The 19,666-nt window shown below is 40.3% G+C and overlaps 2 protein-coding genes across 5 annotated transcripts in view; both read left to right on the plus strand.

Annotated features, from left to right (window-relative positions):
• The window catches only part of RANBP3L (RAN binding protein 3 like), a 46,313-nt gene extending 43,834 nt beyond the window's left edge, over positions 1-2,479 (plus strand). For both annotated transcript variants that reach the window (XM_049648160.1, XM_049648161.1), the window contains one exon: positions 1,678-2,479. In XM_049648160.1, coding sequence (XP_049504117.1) covers positions 1,678-1,721 — 44 coding nt within the window. In that variant the 3' untranslated portion in view covers positions 1,722-2,479. The remainder of the gene's footprint in view (positions 1-1,677) is intronic.
• A 6,890-nt stretch (positions 2,480-9,369) lies between these two features.
• The window catches only part of NADK2 (NAD kinase 2, mitochondrial), a 49,475-nt gene continuing 39,178 nt past the window's right edge, over positions 9,370-19,666 (plus strand). Inside the window, exon 1 of one of the 3 annotated variants that reach the window (XM_049648162.1) lies at positions 9,370-9,910. In XM_049648162.1, coding sequence (XP_049504119.1) covers positions 9,611-9,910 — 300 coding nt within the window. In that variant the 5' untranslated portion in view covers positions 9,370-9,610. Of the gene's footprint in view, positions 9,911-19,234; positions 19,315-19,666 lie in introns of those variants that run through there. The other 2 variants (XM_049648163.1, XM_049648164.1) reach the window with 2 other exon arrangements.

Genomic DNA, 19,666 nt, shown 5'->3' on the forward strand with positions numbered 1-19,666 from the left:
CATATTACAGTGGATCCACCAGGCAGAGCTGGCTTGAAACACTGAAACTCCTATTTATCTCCTTTTTTTGGAATTTGCTTTATTCTCAAGGACCTTTTTTGCATAGGCCAAAAAGTACTATTTTTTTGTCAGGATTCATGAATTGAGCAAGGTTAAAATAGAACCAGTAGTTATCAGATTTTTAGGTTTCAGTGCTTGCCCTGGTGAGTAGATTTAAAACAAAAACTTATGATTATTTTTGGAGAAAAAGATGGTCTAGGAAATAATAAGTCCTGCTTTGTTATATAAATGGAGCCAAGTATTTTCAGTAATAGTTTCATTTAGGCCTGAATTCTGTTCTACAGAGAACTGAGCGACATACCTACAAAGATAGTGTGTTAGCAAGCATTTTTCCAACTTTTATTTATTTTAAATCTTAAAGGTAACTTAATCACACATAATTTAAGAATCTATCAAAGCACATGTGTAAAACTTGAGGAAATATCTTCCTTTGCCTAATACTAAAAAATGTAATCAAAATGTACAAAATATGCAGACCAGGGGGCACCTGGGTGGCTCAGTTGGTTAAGCATGCAACTTTGGCTCAGGTCATGATCTCAAGGTTTGTGAGTTCAGGTCCTGTGTTGGACTCTGTGCTGCCAGCTCAGAACCTGGAGCCTGCTTCAGAATCTGTCTCCCTCTCTCTCTGCCCCTCCCCTACTCATGCTCTGTCTCTCTCAATAAGAAACATTAAAATTTTTTTTAAATATATGCAGATTATATTATAGGATTATAGATTTCTTGACTCAGTGAGCCAAAGAACTAAATGAATATGATTTTTCTTGTCACTATTAAATAAATAGTTTCTTATTCTTCAAAATGTGTGAAATGTATAAATAAAATCATCTTTTATAATGTTTGTATTGTCAATAATAAAATAGGGTCTATTGGAAAATGAATTGGTATCTATTAGAAATGTTAACATGAAATAAGGATTAAATGGCAAAATTCTCTCATCAATAAAAGTCACATTTATGAAGTCTATATTTTATTATATTCCATTTTAGGAAAGAGTAATATACAACTACCTTCATACAAAATGAGAAACAATGGAAATAATGGAAAATAAATGTCAACCATATGAACCCCTCTTCCTCTGCCATTTTTCCCTTTTCACTTAGTACTTTCTCCAGGAGGCGATGCATACAAATGCTGAACTGTTATGAAAGCAATAAAAAGTCCAATTTTTTAAACTTTGTTTCCCATGAATTAAGGAAGGGTTTAGTTATCTGAAATATCATGTTTAAAATTAGCAAATTTCAGGGCGCCTGGGTGGCTCAGCCAGTTAAGTGTCTGACTTTGGTTCAGGTCATGATCTCATGGCTTGTGAGTTCGAGCCCCGGATCAGGCTCTGTGCTGACGGCTCAGAGCCTGGAGCCTGTTTCAGATTCTGTGTCTCCCTCTCTCTCTGACCCTCCCCTGTTCATGCTCTGTCTCTCTCTGTCTCAAAAATAAACGTTAAAAAAAAAATTAAAATTTAAAATTAGCAAATTTCCAAATGTTACATATAAAATGTAAATTCTACATTTTGCATTTCATCACCTGTAAGCAAATTCATGCATATTCATGTTCAGTTGTGTTCAATATTAAATCTAATCTGAATGTAACATTTTCTAACATTTTAAATTTATATCACAGATCCTTCGAGGTGGACCCACAGACAGTCGGTTGCCTGTTCATGAGCACTATCTACTATAAATGTGACAATATCTACAAGAAGATTGATCACCTTACTGAAAATCCTAAATCATCTTAAGTAAATGAGAAGATCCTATTCATCCCTTGAAGAGTTTTTATAGCAAAGTTCATAAAACATAATTTGTTGCAATTAAAATTTTTCTCTTATGTAGTCAAATAATTGTAAGGTTTTACATTTTGATTATTGTGGAGAAAATGAAAGAATTTAAGAAATGCATGGACTTAGGAAGTTCAAAATTTATCATTTTTGGAGAGGTAATTTAGAATAGGGTTTGATAACTAATTTGGACTATTCATCACATTGGTGGATATCATAGTTAAAATAAATTTCTGGATTTGATAAATATCTAACTAAGATATTTATTTTTTCAGTCATATACTGTCTGGTCATAAAACAAACCTTTTAAAGATTTCCAGTCATTTCTTCAAAAACACTGTAACTGCATGCTAACATTTGATTAAGTCGTGTTTATTTTCTGGGAAATGAGTATTTTCATTTAACCTTTGGATTTACTAATACTATAAGATTATATATTCATGGTATGAATTTCTTTAAATTTAGTATTGTTCTTGGACCTGTATCCATTGTACCTTGTATATGGTTGATTCCAGGTCAGCATCCAATAGTTGTTGAAGGGATGAACAAAATACATTACCTATGTAACAAAACAGTAAGTATACAAAAGTAAAATATGTTAACTCATTCTTTGCTTTATGTAATTAAATTGTCATTAACATTTTATGGGTGTAGCTGTATAGAGCCTGTTTTTTTTATACATACATATAGCCAAATAAATCTTTTCTTTTTAAAAAAATGTTTATTTATTGGGGCACCTCAGTGGCTCAGTGGGTTAAACATCTGACTCTTGATCCCAGCTCGTGATCTCATAGTTTATGAGTTCAAGCTCCACGTCAACCTCTCTGCTGTCAGTGCAGAGCCTACTTCAGAATCTTTGCCCCCTCTCTCACTCCCCTCCCCCCTCAAAAACAAATAAACAAGTGTTTATCTAATAATAAAATTTGTTTTAATTAATTAATTGAGAGGGAGAGAGTGCATGAATGGAGAAGGGGCACAGAGAGGGAAAGAGAGAATCCCAAGCAGGCTCTGCACTCTCAGCACAGAGCCCGACGCAGGGCTCAAACTCATGAACTGGGAGCTCCTGACCTGAGCCAAAATCAAGAGTCTGATGCTCAACTGACTGAGCCACCCAGGCGCCCCCAAATGGTACCATAATAATGGTAGACTGTAATAATTTTAACAATCGTGCAACAGAGTTTTGATGCTCCTCTTTTGAGATTTGTCTCAGAGATACTTCATGAGTTACACACAAAAAAGTAGTCTCAGTGCTTGTAGCCATACTTCATTTTTTAATCAAGTTTGATCACCCCATGACTTCAAAATGACTTTTGATCATCACTCTTAAATAGTCCCTTGTTAGAGGCATCTTACTCTTCTCGGTCTGCCATAACAAAATACCGCAGACTATGCAGCTTAAACAACAGACATTTCTTTCTCATAGTTCTAGAGTCTGAGAAGTCGAAGATCAAAGGGCCAAGAAAATAGGTTTCATTCTGAGGCCTCTGCTCTTGGTTGTAGGCTACTCACAGGATCTCTTTGTGGGACACAGGCAGAGAGACAGTAAGCTCTCTAGGGTCTCTTCCTATACACCAATACCATTACATCAGGGCCCTTCCCTCATAAACTTGTCTAACTGTAATTATCCCCCAAGGCCCCATCTCCAAATTCCATCACATTGGGTGTTAGGGCTTCAACATAGACATTTAGGGGGAGAACATAAACATTCAGTCCATAACTAGGGAATAAGATTTACAGTTCCAAAATGATTTCTGAAAAGTTTTTGAACAGTGACGACATCTATCTGGAATAATGGGTCTAACTTCACTAAACGCTACTTTGAAGAACAATATTCATTTGGATGTAGACATGTGAATACACAATTTTTCAAAGTTACGTTATTTTGTTACAATACCTTTTACAGTAATAAAAGCAATTATATATAGATACATATAGATACACTAAAACCTGAACTAATGCCTGAAAATTTTAGTTTGGCATGTGAAAGTTGAGTTAACTCTTTCAACCATAATTTGGTTAGAATATAAATTGTTCAGAGTTTTGTTCCTTCCCTATAACTGAGTATAACTTAGTGAAAAAGTGAGCTACTAAGAGAAGCCAATTCATTTTTCTAGTGACTGAGGAAGAAATACAGCATCCTTTACTTCTTTTTTTTTTTTTAATTTTTTTTTTAACATTTATTTATTTTTGAGACAGAGAGAGAGCATGAACAGGGGAGGGTCAGAGGAAGAGGGAGACATAGAATCTGAAACAGGCTACAGGCTCTGAGCTGTCAGCACAGAGCCCGACGTGGGGCTCGAACACACAGATTGCAAGATCATGACCTGAGCTGAAGTCGGATGCTTAACCGACTGAGCCACCCAGGCGCCCCCATCCTTTACTTCTAAATTAAGCAATGATTCAGGAAATGGAAAAGAAAAAGTTAATGTGAGAGAATGATAGAGGAAAGGTAGAGAGAAGGTTAAAAAAATAAAAGAATAGCTCTAGCATGAAAGAATAAAAAGAAAGGAAAAACAAATTTTAAAGTTGGTTGCGTTTTTTTCAATCCCAAAAAGTGCCTCTGATGCAGAACATAGTCAGTGAAAATTTTCTTTAGAAGCTAACATAAACAGGAAGACATTTGGAGAAGAAATTAAAGAACTGGTTCTCTTTTCCTATAAGATCTTAGCCAATAGGGGAACATTGTGATTGCACTAAATTGTTAAAGTGAAGCAGGGAACAGAGATCTTTATCCTCCTAACATGTTCATTCTTGCCCTCACTTTAAGGTGGAGATAGAGCAATGTTTTCTCAATGCCTCAAACATTTTAATATAATTTGAATTCATTCTTTCCTTCTGTGATTTTCCTTGAACTTCTCTGCAAATACCAAGCAAAAAAAAATTAGATTACTTCAATTACTTGTCTATATATTAATGCCAGTGCAACAGAATCAAAAATAGTATTAGAATATCAGGAAGGCAGAGAAAGAGTGAAAATTTCTGGATTACGACATGGTTACTCACAGCAGAAACATGGTATTTAGCTTGTGACTTTCAAATCATTTTCTGTCCACTGTACTATTCCTTCTTACAATCTTTATGCAAATATTTAGTAATATTTTGGATAATAGTAGAAACATCTTATAGTTTCTGTTTGTCCTATTTCTTCATCTAACCTCCTTTTTTGGCTTTTCTGCATACTTTGACCTCTCTTTAACATGAAGAGATCATCATACAATGATAATCATTTTCATAAGTTATTAGGTGATCTCAAAGCACACATCTTCTTAGATTTTAATAGAAGCTACTTTTATTAAAATTTTATTAAATATTTCCCAAATATATTAGATATATATTTAACATTATATTTAATTATATATCATATATATGTATATATATATATATATGATATATAATAAACTTAACAGTCTTCTCTTTCAACAGGACTTTAGACTTTACCAAGTTATTCAGCTTAATTTATGGCCCGTCAAAATGTTCTCTCTTTAAACTATTATTTTACATCCATTACTGCCAAAGCCAGGAACCCTTTGACCCCAGAGACTAATGACCTATGCAAGTCTTAGAGTATGTGGATGCCATTAAAGAAAAGGGGCGGGGGTGTATATCTTTCATAGAGTCAGAATGTACATGAAGTGAGTTGGAGGGGGATCTAGGGATTGGGAAGGATGCATCTTAAGCTTTGTAAATCCTCAAATTGTGAATATCACAATGATATAGAACTTTTCCCATAAAATGTTGAAAACAAGTAAACTTCTTGAGATGTGTTTACCAGGTGGTTGGGTAAGCTTACTCTAGAAAAGTACACCAGCACTGCCAGACCTGGGGTTTGAGTTTGAAACTCAGTAACATTACAGATTATTTTAGTAGTTTGAGGGTACTGAAACTCATATTAAATTCATGAATGCAAGCACTTTTGTTTGTTTTGCAATGAATAGATCATACCCACAGTACTGCATGATTTTTGACATCAGACTTGGAGTGGACAAACTGGAATACATGAACACATTTAAAGTTTCTAAGATGATATTTAGAAACTGTGGCATTGGAGAAGTTATTGAAATAACTGGGAATGTTTAGCCTAATAAAGCCTTGATGTAACAGCTTTCAAATAATTTAGAAGATTGGCAAAACTTCTTAATCTCTGCCAATCTAGTGGATATGAAAGACTATTTCAGTGAAATTACCTTAATTTGTATTTTTCTAATTTCTAATAAGGTTGAGTATATTTCAGATATTTATTCTCTGCTTGTTTCTTCTAAGAAATTCCTGTTCATAAATAATATTTGCAAAGCTAAGCATATCATTTTCCCCTTTTAGTGGCTTCTTAGCATATACAGCATAAAAGCCAAGTTCCTAAGCATTGATATAACACCTTCCATGTCTTTCCCCCATCTGCCTTTTTTTTTTTTAACTTGTTTTATTTTTTATTTTTTAAAATTTACATCCAAATTAGTTAGCATATAGTGCAACAATGATTTCAGGAGTAGATTCCTTAATGCCCCTTACCCATTTAGCCCATCCCCCCTCCCACAACCCCTGCAGTAATCCTCTGTTCTCCATATTTATGAGTCTTTTCTCATAATGAGGTTTTGTCCACCTCATTATGAGGTTTTGTCCACCTCCCTGTTTTTATTATTTTTTCCCTTTCCCTTATGTTCATCTGTTTTGTCTCTTAAAGTCCTCATATGAGTGAAGTCATATGATTTTTGTCTTTCTCTGACTAATTTCACTTAGCATAATACCCTCCAGTTCCATCCACGTAGTTGAAAATGGCAAGATTTCATTCTTTTTGATTGCCGAGTAATACTCCATTGTGTATATATACCACATCTTCTTTTTTTTTTTAAATTATTATTATTTTTTTAACGTTTATTTATTTTTGAGACAGAGAGAGACAGAGCATGAACGGGAGAGGGGCAGAGAGAGAGGGAGACACAGAATGGGAACCAGGCTCCAGGCTCTGAGCCATCAGCCCAGAGCCCAACGCGGGGCTCGAACTCACGGACCGTGAGATAGTGACCTGAGCTGAAGTCGGATGCTCAACCGACTGAGCCACCCAGGCGCCCCTCACATCTTCTTTATCCATTCATTCATCGATGGACATTTGGGCTCTTTCCATACTTTGGCTATTGTTGATAGTGCTGCTATAAACACCCCCATCCACCTTTTATAGTAATCTGCCTCTCTAGCCTCACCTTTCATTGTTGCTTGCCTCCCTCTAAATTCTTTAGGAATTCAGAACTGCTATTTCATTCTCCATACTTTTGTTCATGCTGTTTCCTCTCTAGAAATCCTTACTATAACAGTGTTGGAATAGTGAGAAGAGAAAGGACCTTGAGGATGTTCAAGTTATAAATGAGTAACTCACAGGAGTGCCTGGGTGGCTCAGTCAGTTGAGCGTCTGACTTCGGCTCAGGTCATGATCTCACGGTTTGTGCATTCCAGCCCCATGTCAGGCTCTGTGCTGACAGCTCAGAGCCTGGAGCCTGTTTCAGATTCTGTGTCTCCCTCTCTCTCTGCCCCTCCCCCAACTCACACTCTGTCTCTCTCAAAAATAAACATAAAAAATTAAAAAAAAAGAAAAATAAATAAAAAAATGAGTAACTCACATCCCATAGAAATTAAGAGATGTGCTTAAATTTCCACTACAAGTCACTATTAGCACCTGCTGTGAGGCAACGTTCCTGGCCAGTGACCTACTAAAAGACATCTGGGGCGCCTGGATGGCTCAGTTGACTAAGTGCCTGGCTCTGGATTTTGGCTCAGGTCATGATTTCACGGTTTGTGAGTTTGAGCCCATGTTGGGTTCTGCACTGACAGCGTGAAGGCTGCTTGAGACTCTCACTCTCCCTCTGCCCTTCCATATGCTTTCTCTCTCAAAAAAATAACATTAAAAAATACTGTGTGGTGGCTGGGTGGTTCAGTCAGTTAAATGTCCGACTTCAGCTCAGGTCATGACCTCACGGTTTGTGCATTCCAGCCCCACGTCAGGCTCTGTGCTGACAGCTCAGAGCCTGGAGCCTGCTTCAGATTCTGTGTCTTCCTCTCTCTCTGCCCCTCCCCTCCCCCCACTCATGCTCTGTCTCCTTCTGTCTCTCAAAAATAAACATTTAAAAAATACTTTAAAAGTAGACATCTATCAGACTCAATTGTATATTTCCTAATAATATAGTACCCGGCACGCATTAGGGATTCCATAAATATTCAGTGAACCCGTGAATAAATGGTGGTGGTGGTGGCTAGCTGAAAAGGAAGAGCCCAGATTCAGAATCAATTTGGGCTTGATAGAGCCTTGGTGCCACTCTAGTTCAGTATCTTCATTTTACCGATGTGGAATCCGAGGCCCAGAAAGAGTTAGCAACCTTCCCAAAGTCCACAGACTAGTTATTGATAGTGCTAGGACTCTAAAGAAGCAAAGAGGGAGCCAAAGCAAGTGCATGTGAGGAGCATTAGGGTAACAGTAGGATGTGGACTGCCATTTGACTCTCTCCTTATCATGAGAGCATTTTCTTGCACGTCCATTACCACCAACTCAACCTAGGGCCACGTCTAACTATTCCAACAGTGCCAAGTCTCCTTCCTACCCCTGCCTCCCAATCCACTCAATAGTCCCAAGCCAGATAAACAGTCCTCAAACATTGTTTTCAGGACTCGCATCTCTCCAGTTAAAAGCTTTCAAAAGGCCACGACTGCCTATAGAATAAAGTCCAAATTACTAACATTCTTAAGCTTTCTCTCTTGTCCTAGCTACCTTTTCAACGTTCTCTCCCCATCCAGAAATGCTTCACTTGGCCAGATTCCTCTACCCGCTATCCTCTAATTTCCTCAATGGCTACCTGTCTCCCTCCGGACTGATAGTTTTTTGGTTGTCAGCAGAGGCTGTAACTTGTGCAGTCCCACAGGCGCCATGCTTAGATGGGCCGGGCACCCGGCTTACCGCTCTCGGTCTTGAAATTCTTGATAATTTCTGAACAAGAAGCTCGCATCTTCATTTAGCACTAGGCCCCACAAATTATGCACATGGTCTTTGGTCAGTTTCCTTGCCCCTCCCCCTCCCCCCACAACCCCCCCAGCCCAGTGTTGGTCATATTGGCCATCTGCCTAGACTTAGTTGAACGAAGGAATAAAGAATGCAGTCTTATGTGCCATGATTAAAGAGTGGTTTTATGTGGTCTGTTCAAGAGCAATAAAGAAGCCCAGGCAAGGAGGTGCTTACAGGCACCTGCTCTCCCGCCAGGCGCTCGAAACCCCACCCGCAGTCCCCCGCGCCGCTTCAGACCGGTTCCAGCTGGATTCCTAAAGCAGCTCTATCGCCAAATAGAATCCCAGCCCTTCTTCTGGCCACAGCCAACCCCCGCAGCTCCTCAGGCTCCGAAACCGCAGCGGGCTCTGATTGGTTCACAGAGTTGGGGGCGGGCGTGTGGGTTTGGTGCCCACCCAGGGAAGGGGGTGGAGCTGGAGGTCGGCCCCCGGGTGTCGAAGCGGCCACTGCGCAGGCGTGGATGGAAACGGCTACACAAACAAACAAAACCCACCACCCTGAGGCCTCTAGCTCTTCCCCGCCCACCTTTCCCTGGCTCGGGCTCTCCCTCCTCCCAGTCGCCGGGTTTTCCCCGCCCCCGTCAACGTCTGGGCACGTCCCCCTCGCGGCGCGGGCCACGCACTGTAGTGCTCTTAACCTCTGCCCGCCCGGCGCGGAGTTAGAGGCCGGGTCTGCGCGGGCCGCGCGCACTGTTGGTGGCGGGAGCCCGGGCCTGCAGCCCCGCCGGGCAGAGGATGACTTGCTACCGAGGCTTCCTGCTGGGCAGCTGTCGGCGTGTGGCAGGCGGCCGGGCGGCGGTGCTGAGGGGGCCGGGCGCGGGAGGCCCCGCCGCGCGGCCGCGGCTCTGCGGTGACGGCGGCGGCCGGCGACACCTGGGGCAGGGGCAGCTGCGCGAGCTGGCGGGCTGTGGCAGCCGCCCCGAAGGCGGCTTCCGCCCCTCGCGGGTGGTGGTGGTCGCCAAAACCACCCGGTATGAGTTCGAGCAGCAGCGGTACCGTTACGCGGAGCTTTCGGAGGAGGATCTGAAGCAGCTGGTGGGTCCCTGCGGCCCCCGCGGTTGTGTGTGTGCTCGACCCCGGCTTTGTGGTGTGGCGGAGACCTCTCGGGATGACCCTTCTACCCCGGCGCCCTAAATGCCCAGCCTTCCCCGCTCGCTGCCCTCCATCCTTCTGGCTTCGCTCGTAGACCCCCGCCCTCTGTGTATGCTGGGGGGGGGAGTCATTGAAACTGCAGAGACCCCCCCCCCCCAAAGCGGGGGGGAAAACTTGGGGGGGGGGGCAGGGGCTCCCAGTGGGAAGGGTTTGGGGATTCATTTGCGCCCTCACTAGCCCCACTCCCTATTCTCCCTTTGGGGATTAGCAACAACAGCCCCGAGAAAGGTGGGCCAGTGGCTGAGGTCTGGACGCCCTGGAAACCGCTCCCCAAGCCTCCCCGAGAAAAAGGGCCCCCCCGGGCGCCGCTGCGGGAAGTGGGAGAGAGGACGCAGGTACCGCGGACACACCCCCTTTTACTCTGCAGGACTGCTAGGCCTGGGATACTCCAGAAAGCCGGTCTGGGCGAGCCTTTTCCGTGATGGAACGTGGTCGTCAGACAAGGTTCTAGCAGCTTGTTTTAAAAGCACACGTGTTTTGAGTTCAGAGGTTAGCAAGGGAGAAAATTTGACTTTGTGTTATTAAGTAGAAAGGGCAGGACAGAAGGCAGGTGAACCTGGCAATTATGAAATAAAGAGCCTACGTCTATAACATAGTATCTCCACAAGAGACTGTATTTGGTACAGATAGTAACATGTTTGCAGAAGTATATAAATCCATCCAAGAAAAAGCCCTGAATATCTTCTCTCTTCACTCTCCTTTTGAAACTTCTGAACCCATGCTCCCTATCCACCAACTCTAGGAAAAGGGGAGTGAAGATGCTACCATGAACAATATGGAAATCTCTAATTGTTGATACTGTGGCCCCAAAGGCTCTGGAGTTATACATGCTTATAACCATAATCTTGTAGAATTCTGTGTAAGAGTGGACAGCTTGTTTTAAACTTCTGGTATGGTTTGTAATCTTCAGATTTTTTCGTAATATTTTGCAGAGGTATCAAAATGAAATTGTAAATCCTCACTGCTTAAATATGGAGTCTGTTTTCAGCATTAAACTTCTTGATTCTTCAATGAGTTAATTGAGCAGGGTCCCTATTTTCCTTTAATGGAGGTGCTAGGTGCAGGTGTGTTTCCTCTCATTTAGTGTTTGAAGATGTAGCGATTTATAGAAGACAATTGTATCATTTTAAAAAGTAAATCAGTTAATTTGAGTAGGAAGTTGGAGTAGTTATGTTTTGTCAGGGAGTGAAATTGGGGATGAGGCAGGGAATAATGTCAGAGGCAAGCACATTGTTTCTGTTCTGGGAAAGAGGTGTGTCCCTTGGATTGTACTCCCAGTTTTGCAAGATCTACTTTTTAGAAATTGTCAAACATATGTATAAAAATGTTTTCTATACAATTTTATCAAAGCCCCTCGCAGCAGTTTAAAGTAGTACACTCCATTGGCATGTTTGGAGTGTGGGATTGGGATTTAGGAGCTTGGGGTTCTAGGCCCAGTTTGTGTGGTTAACTTCCTATCAGTCTTTTTAACTTCTCTGGGCCTCATGCATGAAAATGATACCTTTTTGTAGTACTGTCAGGTTTTAAAAGTGCTTTCACCTAGTTCAGTATATGAAACAGTAGGCTGGACTAGATAGCCTCTACAGGCTCTTTTTCGTGCTGGCATTTTGAAACTCTGGATGATTTTTCAAGGCCTCAAGAAGATGAGTGTCCTCTAAGTTAGATTAATTCTGGGACCTCTGAATTAGATTGCCACTAATCAAAACATTTTAAATGTAGGCAGATCAATAAGTCTTTAGAAATTGAACTACATAGTGTACCCACTATGGGTATCTAAAGAGAAATCTCTAATAGGTAAATATTTGTCTATTGCTAGGTAATGCTGTTTGGGAGAAGAAAACTTAGCGTTAAAACTTCTGTACTATAGAACACATGGTTTTGTAATCTCAAGGCAGTGAAATAGTCGTTGTTGTCATTTCAGTTACATTATATTGGATTAGTTCCTTACTGATTTGAGTTTACCATTTACATTAAAGCCAGTATTCAGAATGGAGTAGCAGTAGATGGAGTTGAGGCCAAAGAATATGGGGCTGTGTAAAGTTTTTCTAAAATGGGACTCTGTAGTAGGACTGATAAGCTGGCTAATATTGTTTGCTGTTTTGCTGGGGTAAAAGATACTAAGATATATGAATAATGTGAATTGAGTACAAAAGAAAGTGGCCATGTGCTTACTTTAGTCTCTGGCACCTTACCTCTGGTGTCTATAGTGTCATGGTAACCTGAAGTTTTATACCAGAGGGTTCTCTTTTGTTGTGGAGGTGGTGGTTTTGTTGCAGAATAGGTCTCTGTTAGGTTGTTAAAATGCAAATAGAAGATGAAGGATGGAGTGCCAGTATAATCTTATACCCCAAAGCCTCATGGGTTACTTAAGTAGAGGAAATACTTCTTAGTTGATAAAGCATGTATAAAATAGGGTTAAATCTTTGAAGCTTGGTCTTTCACTTACTCTTATTGGTGGCATTGCTTTATTTTTAATTCGTGCAGTGATGTTTCCTGTGAATTTCTGGTGTAGGATTTTACCTCTGCTGGCTCATTACCTTGCAAGGGATAATTAAACTATTCCAGTTTACTTACGTCATAAGAGATGTAGCTGTTGGCAGATGTGGAACTTTTATTTATAGGGTCTGTGACACTCAACAAATTAGATCTTTAGATGAATCAAAGATGATTGGAAAGGGTTTTGACATTGTTATCATGCCTTATTGGCCAAAGAGAAGGTTTTATTGAAAACTATTTTAATATATACTAAATGAGACATGAACAATTTCCACCCTTCTCTCCCTCCACCACAACTCCTTTTAATGGTTGCCTTATTTATGTATTTATTTATTTATTTATTTATTTATTTAAAGTTTGGGTGCATGTATGGGTGCGTGTGTGTGCATGCATAAGCAGAGGAGGGGCAGAGAGAGAAGCAAAGAGAGCATCTCAAGCAGGCTCTGCTCTCCAGGAATTGTGAGATCATGACTTGAGCTGGAACCAAGAGTCACTTAACCAACCTAGCCACCCCTGCAGGCACTCCTAGTTGTTGTTTTTTAATCTTTATAATGGGATAGAATAATTTCATTTAGCAGTCCCTTTATTACTGGATTGAATTATTCATAGTTATTACCTTCCTAACATATTTGGGAGATCCTAGCACCTTGGATTTTGTTTCCCTTAACAGTGTTTCCTGCAGTGATGGTGTAGCTTAGGTTGTGGTTCTTGGGCAGGTAATACTTTTGCCACATGGTGTGCAATGAATGTAGTGTATATGAATATTTATCAAATTAAAGAACATGATCTGGAGTACCTCCAGGGCTTTCTAACAGAGTCTCACTCCTCTCAAATCTTTCAGATACAGGCACCAGAGTGGTCTATCTATAGTGAACATCTGGCCAGTTTACTCCTCTGCTTAGAACTACTCAAAAGCTCCCCATAACCGGTAGAGTCACCTAGGAAGTTTTTTAAAATGCAGATGCCTGAACCTTTGCACCCCAAGATTCTGATTCAGTTTGTGGAGACTCAAGACTCTGCCTTTATCAACCACACACCCTTAAGGTTGATGGCTCTGTCCAGGGGACTTCATTTTTAATAAGCTCTCCAGGTTTGCAGGTGGTCCCCAGATCACACTTTGAGAAACACTGCTCTATGGGAAGCTTCATGATCCTTACTTAGTATGCCAAACAAGGCCCTTCATGAACTGGCTCCTGTATGTCTGTTGAGCTTTATTTCTAATCAGTTTTTGTCTCGAACTTCATTTTCCACTAATTTCAAACTGTTTTAATTTTCACTAGGTGCTGTGCTGATTTAATTTTATGTATTTATGGATTAGTGCATTAAAATGTTCAAAATGTAAAAGATACAGAAGGCTATACAATGAAAAGTCTCTTATTCTTGTTACTGGGCACTGTGTTTTTGTCCCTGGAAGTAGCCAGTGTTATCAGTTCCTTGTGTTTCCTTCCAGAAATAATCCATACATACAAATCAACACAATGAAATATTATTTTTCTTTGTCCCACCCCTTTTTACTTAGTGATAACATACTATTTAAGCTATTCTGCACCTTGTTCTTTCTTTAAAATAGTATGTGTGGGAGTCCATTGTGTGCATGTCTTAATTTATTAAAATACATTCTGTAATGGGGGTGCCTGGGGGGCTCATTCTGTTAGGCTTCTGATTTTGGCTCAGGTCATGATCTCAGATTTGTGAGTTTGAGCCCCACATTGGTCTCGCTGCTGTCAGTGCAGAGCCCACTTTGGATCTTCTGTCCACCTGTCCCCCCCCCCCCCCCCCCCCCCCGTCTCTACCCCTCCCCCACTTGCATGCATGCACACTCTCTCTCCCTACCCCCCCAAAAATAAACATTAAAATACATTCTATAGTGAATAACGTGTGTGTTAATTTATGTATGTGTGAACCAGGCTCTAAGATAAATACCTAAAAGTGGAATTGCTGAGTCAAAAGGCATGTACGTTTGAAATTTTAATGGGTATTGCTAAATTTCTTCCCTTCAAGGCTGTACCAATGTATACCTTCCCCAGCAATGGATGAAAGTTGCTGTTACTCCACAAGAAGTTTATCACATTTTGGAGTTTTACCAAGCTGGGAGGTGAAAAATGGTATTTCAGGGTGGTTTGATTTGTATCTGTTAGTGTCTTTTCCTCTGCAGCCTATTTTAGTGCGAATATTTCTCTTTCCTCTAACCAAGTTCCTTTGAGGTCAAGCTCCAGATGTTACTGTCATAGGAAGCCTTCCTTTGTAACCTTGCTGTGCCCCTCTTGGGCCCCAAAGTTGTGTTAGGTACTCTTCACTGTATCTTCCCAATACTTACACATTTGAGCTTTCCACCTCTGAGTATGATCTGATTATTTTCTTCTCTAGACTTCAGGGCAAAGACTGCATCTTATTCATCATCCTCTCCACCTTCCCATCCCCACCAAAAAAGGTAGTAAAACGTTTGTCTTTCTAAAAGTTATTTTTAGTTCTTTTCTCTTGGAGGCTTCCAGTCCAGAGCCGTATTTCCAGCTATCATTCTTCTGAAAGACGTTAGCTGCTGAAATCTTAAGATAGAGGTTACCAACATGAGTTTCCTGGAAGAGGCTTCATGTGTTAAAGAAACATGAGCCTAAACAAAACAGGATTTTTATTTGACCATGGGATTTTGGAAGGGGGACAGAAAAATGTGTCAAATTTTGTGTGATACAACTTGGAAAATAGAGACTTACAGTACACTCCTTCCCATAAATATTTGTCGTTAAATGGGAGACCCAGAAAGATGTAAAAGGGTTGAATATTACAGTAGCTGAAATTCCACCACTAACGTAATCATTGACCAGTGTGCTTGAGAGCCCTGATTTTCAGGCTTTTCTTATCAGGATTACTTAGGGGAGGTTTTCAAAACTACAAATATGTGGCCAGCCATGAGACTGTAAACAACATAATTTCTTACTGTGATCACTTTTCCTGTGTTTTTAATTATATGAATTAAGTTTTGAGTAAAAAAGTGTTTATCAATGCACATTAGTATCTTCTTAGCTAGTAAGGTGTAAGTTAACTTTATTTTTCGCTATCACTGATCTTTGTAATACGTAATAGGTGTATTTCAAAATATCACCAAACGTGCCGGTTATTTCATGCCTTAGGAAAGTTCATTATATATGATGTGGATTGTGCAGGAGATTAGACCAACCTCCATAAGACATTTGCATTCAAGGAGAGGTTAGTCAATTGGATTTCTTCTTCCTAACTGCAAGTTGGTAGAATTAGGACATAGGAACAGAATAGTTCTTGGCCTGTGTAACTTAATCATTAAAATGAGGCTTAGTGCCCTAATGAGCATTTACAGTTCCCAAGGAGGAGTGAAATCTATAGCTAATGTAGGGTTGTTAGGAGTCTCTAGTGGACAAGTCTTGGATTGAGAGCAGGGACGCCTTGGGTGGCTCAGTCTTGGATCTGAAGAGGCGTCTGGGTGGCTCAGTCGGTTAGGCGTCCGACTTCAGTTCAGGTCGTGATCTCACAGTCTGTGAGTTCGAGCCCCACATCGGGCTCTGGGCTGACAGCTTGGAGCCTGCAGCCTGCTTCGGATTCTGTGTCTCCCTCTCTCTCTGCACCTCCCTTGCTTGTGCTCTCTCTCTTTCTCTGCCTCTCAAAAATAAACATTAAAAAAAACTAAAAAAAAAAAAAAAAAGCAGGAGATCTGAGTTTGGATACTGGCACCAATCTATTAGCTTTGTAAACTGGATCAAGTAACCTAACCTCTTTCTATTTATCAGCCTCTTTGACTTTGAAATAGGTATAGTGTCTGTTTTTCCTTGTTTACATAATTTTTAGGAAGAGCAAATTGATTGGAAATTTACATAATTTAAAGCAGCATAATTAGGATTTTTAGCCACAATAATGATCATTATGTAAATGTCACCATTACTTATTAAATTTTGTACTTAAAATGGTACTGATTTGGTCACTTCAAAATAGGTTCCTTTATAAAACAGACAGCTAAAGTAACTGAAGACTTATTGAATTTAACTTTTGCTCGTTTTTTTTTTTAAGCCCATTTCTCGGAAGAAGTGGTACTTTTGAATTTTTTACTTCTAAGAAGTATTTTTGTGGGGCGCCTGGATGACTCAGTTGGTTGAGTGTCCAACTCTTTATTTTGGCTCAGGTCATGATTCCAGGGCTGTGGGATCGAGTCCCGGGTTGGGTTCTGTGCTGAGTGTGGAACCTGCTTAAGATTCTCGCTCTCTACCTCTGCCCCTGTCCCCTGTTGTACTCTGTCTCTCTCTCTCAAAAAAAGTATTTTTGTAGTGGAGAAAATAATTATAAAAATTATGGTCTTTAAAAATAAGATCTAAAAATATGTTTAAAAATAAAACTTGCTTACAGTGTCACTATTGCCAACATTCATGAAGTTTGTTGGTTAATTTGTTTAAAGTGTCACCCGTTCATTGAGCACTTGCTAGGTTCTGGGGAACCACAGGTGAATAAAAGGGTTCCCAAATGTATGGAGAAAATATTTTAAATTGTGTTATAACTGTAAGTGGTCCATGGGAATACAGAGAAGGGAGGGAGTAATTTGGGAAGGGTAAGAATGAAAGAGAAAAAGATGACCTTTGCATTTTTTCAACTTTTAAGTAGACTTGCTAGTGATCTTTTTAAAGTTTAGACTTTCAGTTATGAAATGTTTTTACCACATAGAGAACTTTCAAAATAGACCCCTGTATATCCAGCTACTGAGACTTAACAGATACTAATATTTTGCCACATTTGCTTGAGATACTTACAAAAAAATTTTTTTAAAATATTTGTTTATTTTTGAGAGAGAGAAACAGAGTGTGAGCAGGCGAGGGGCAGAGAGAAGGGGAGACACAGAATCCAGAGCAGGCTCCAGGCTCTGAGCTGTCAGCAAAGAGCCCGACACAGGGCTCGAACCCACAAGCCGTGAGAATATGACCTGAGCCGAAGTCGGACCTTTAACCAACTGAGCCACCCAGGTGCCCCAATGCCAGAGATATTTTTAAAGGGAATGTTATAACTTATAACTAAAGCCTTATTCCAACTTTTTCCCTCCCTGTGTCCCTAGAGGTAACCACTAGCCTGAAGTTGTTAAATATATACACACACACACACACACACACACACACACACATATATCTTTTTCATGCATATGTTATACATTTATTAATGTGACCATGCCCATAAAAAGTGTATTGTGTGTCTTAAAGTTACATCAATAATATATTCTTTAAGTTGTATACCTGTTCTTTAGAAATTTACTTTTCTTATTCACTATTGGTTTTGAAACTTCTCTATTTTGATATATGTTAATTCATTTTAAGTGCTGTCAAGTATTACATTGTTTGGATAATGAGGTTGTTTCTAGTTTTTTCTATTAAAAAATGCAATTAGAAGTACAAATAATATTTCCATAAGCACTGAACATCTCCCTGATACCCCATGTTCTCATTAGCACTTGGTGGACTTTATCATTTTTGCCAATATGATGAGAGTGAAATGAGATCCTTTAAGTTTAGGGTATTTTAATTAAATATTAAAGAATAAGGAAGAATTTATATGTCAAGGGTAGAGAACAGTACTAATGAGACAGTGGAGAAGTTAATCTTTGCCAGCCAAAAGAACTGAGATATTTCTGACTGTAATCTACAGTTGGAAAAATTTTACATATGACTCACTAAGTACATATACTCGTATTTGAAATAAAAGGTAATGTGAAACAACTGAGCAGTTGCATGTAGTAGAGTTTATTCTTAATACCAGTGCTGCTTGTGATCAATAAATTGATGTGACAGCCATTTTAAGGGCAGTTTGAAAATCAATGTTCAAGAGTAAGTATATAGAAGGGGAACAGGTAGGCTGGACCTTACCAGGGTATTAAATGTCATGGACAGGAGTTTGCTTTATGTCCTAGTCATTTTCAGTGTTTTTTAGCAATAGAATACAACTGTCCTGTTTTCTTTCCCCACAAGAGGAGTGGAGGGTCAGTTTTTCTGAGACGTTAGCATTCTGGGCCTAGTATGAAAGCAGGCTTCTGGTAGTGGTGGTTAGGTTGGGGGACTGGGAAATAAAGACTTTTAAAGGAAGCAGTTAGAAATTCTGGAGGCAGGCTATTGCGTGACACCAGATAAGAGCTGATGTTGCCCAGAACTCAAGCAGTGGGGGCATGACTGTGGACAGATTGGACAGACAGTTTATAGGTACGATTGTTGTTCTTCACCACTGACTGACTGTGGAGATTGAGTGTGAGGGAAGAATTAAAGGTGACGCCTGCGTTTATTCTGTTGCTTATATAAATGTAAGTATTATTAACTGGTATACGGGACTGAGAAGAGCAAATTTGAAGGAGGAATATGTGGGGCGCCTGGGTGGCGCAGTCGGTTAAGCGTCCGACTTCAGCCAGGTCACGATCTCGCGGTCTGTGAGTTCGAGCCCCGCATCAGGCTCTGGGCTGATGGCTCGGAGCCTGGAGCCTGTTTCCGATTCTGTGTCTCCCTCTCTCTCTCTGCCCCTCCCCCGTTCATGCTCTGTCTCTCTCTGTCCCAAAAATAAATAAAAAAACGTTGAAAAAAAAATTTTTAAGAAGGAGGAATATGTAATCAGATTTAGATGGTTGTGGGGAAAGGTACCTGATCTACCAATGGGGGAGTATAAATGCTCACGTTGAAAATTTGAGCCGAAAGCTTAAAGGAAAGATGTGAGCTAACAGTGTATATTTCATAGTTGCCAGTGTATACTTGGGCCATCAAGTCCTGCAGCAGGGAGGTAACTCCAAGAACACGAAGTGGGAGCAGGTAAGAAAGTCAGGGATGGAACCTTGAGCAATCCCAACGTATGAGGGAATGGGTAAACAGGATAAAAAGAGGAAGGCAGAAGTAGGAAGAGAATTATGGGGAAAGTAAAGGTGAGTGCCTGGGAGAAAGGCTAAGTGAAACTGAAATGATCTAAGATAAATGCCAAATATAGCTGGAGAAGTATTTAGGGTTCACTGTACCAGGCCTGATCACGCTAAGTGGAATAGTTTACTTTCCAGCTGTTGACTAGGTGTTTCTCATCAGTGTAAGGCAGTTTTGAGTTAACAGTGTACCATTTAGTTAAGTGGGTACTCTTTTTAAGAGTGCTTCAATTCTGCCTGTGAGTTTACAT

Source organism: Panthera uncia (genome assembly GCF_023721935.1).
Source record: "Panthera uncia isolate 11264 chromosome A1 unlocalized genomic scaffold, Puncia_PCG_1.0 HiC_scaffold_17, whole genome shotgun sequence".
Lineage (NCBI taxonomy): Eukaryota > Metazoa > Chordata > Mammalia > Carnivora > Felidae > Panthera > Panthera uncia.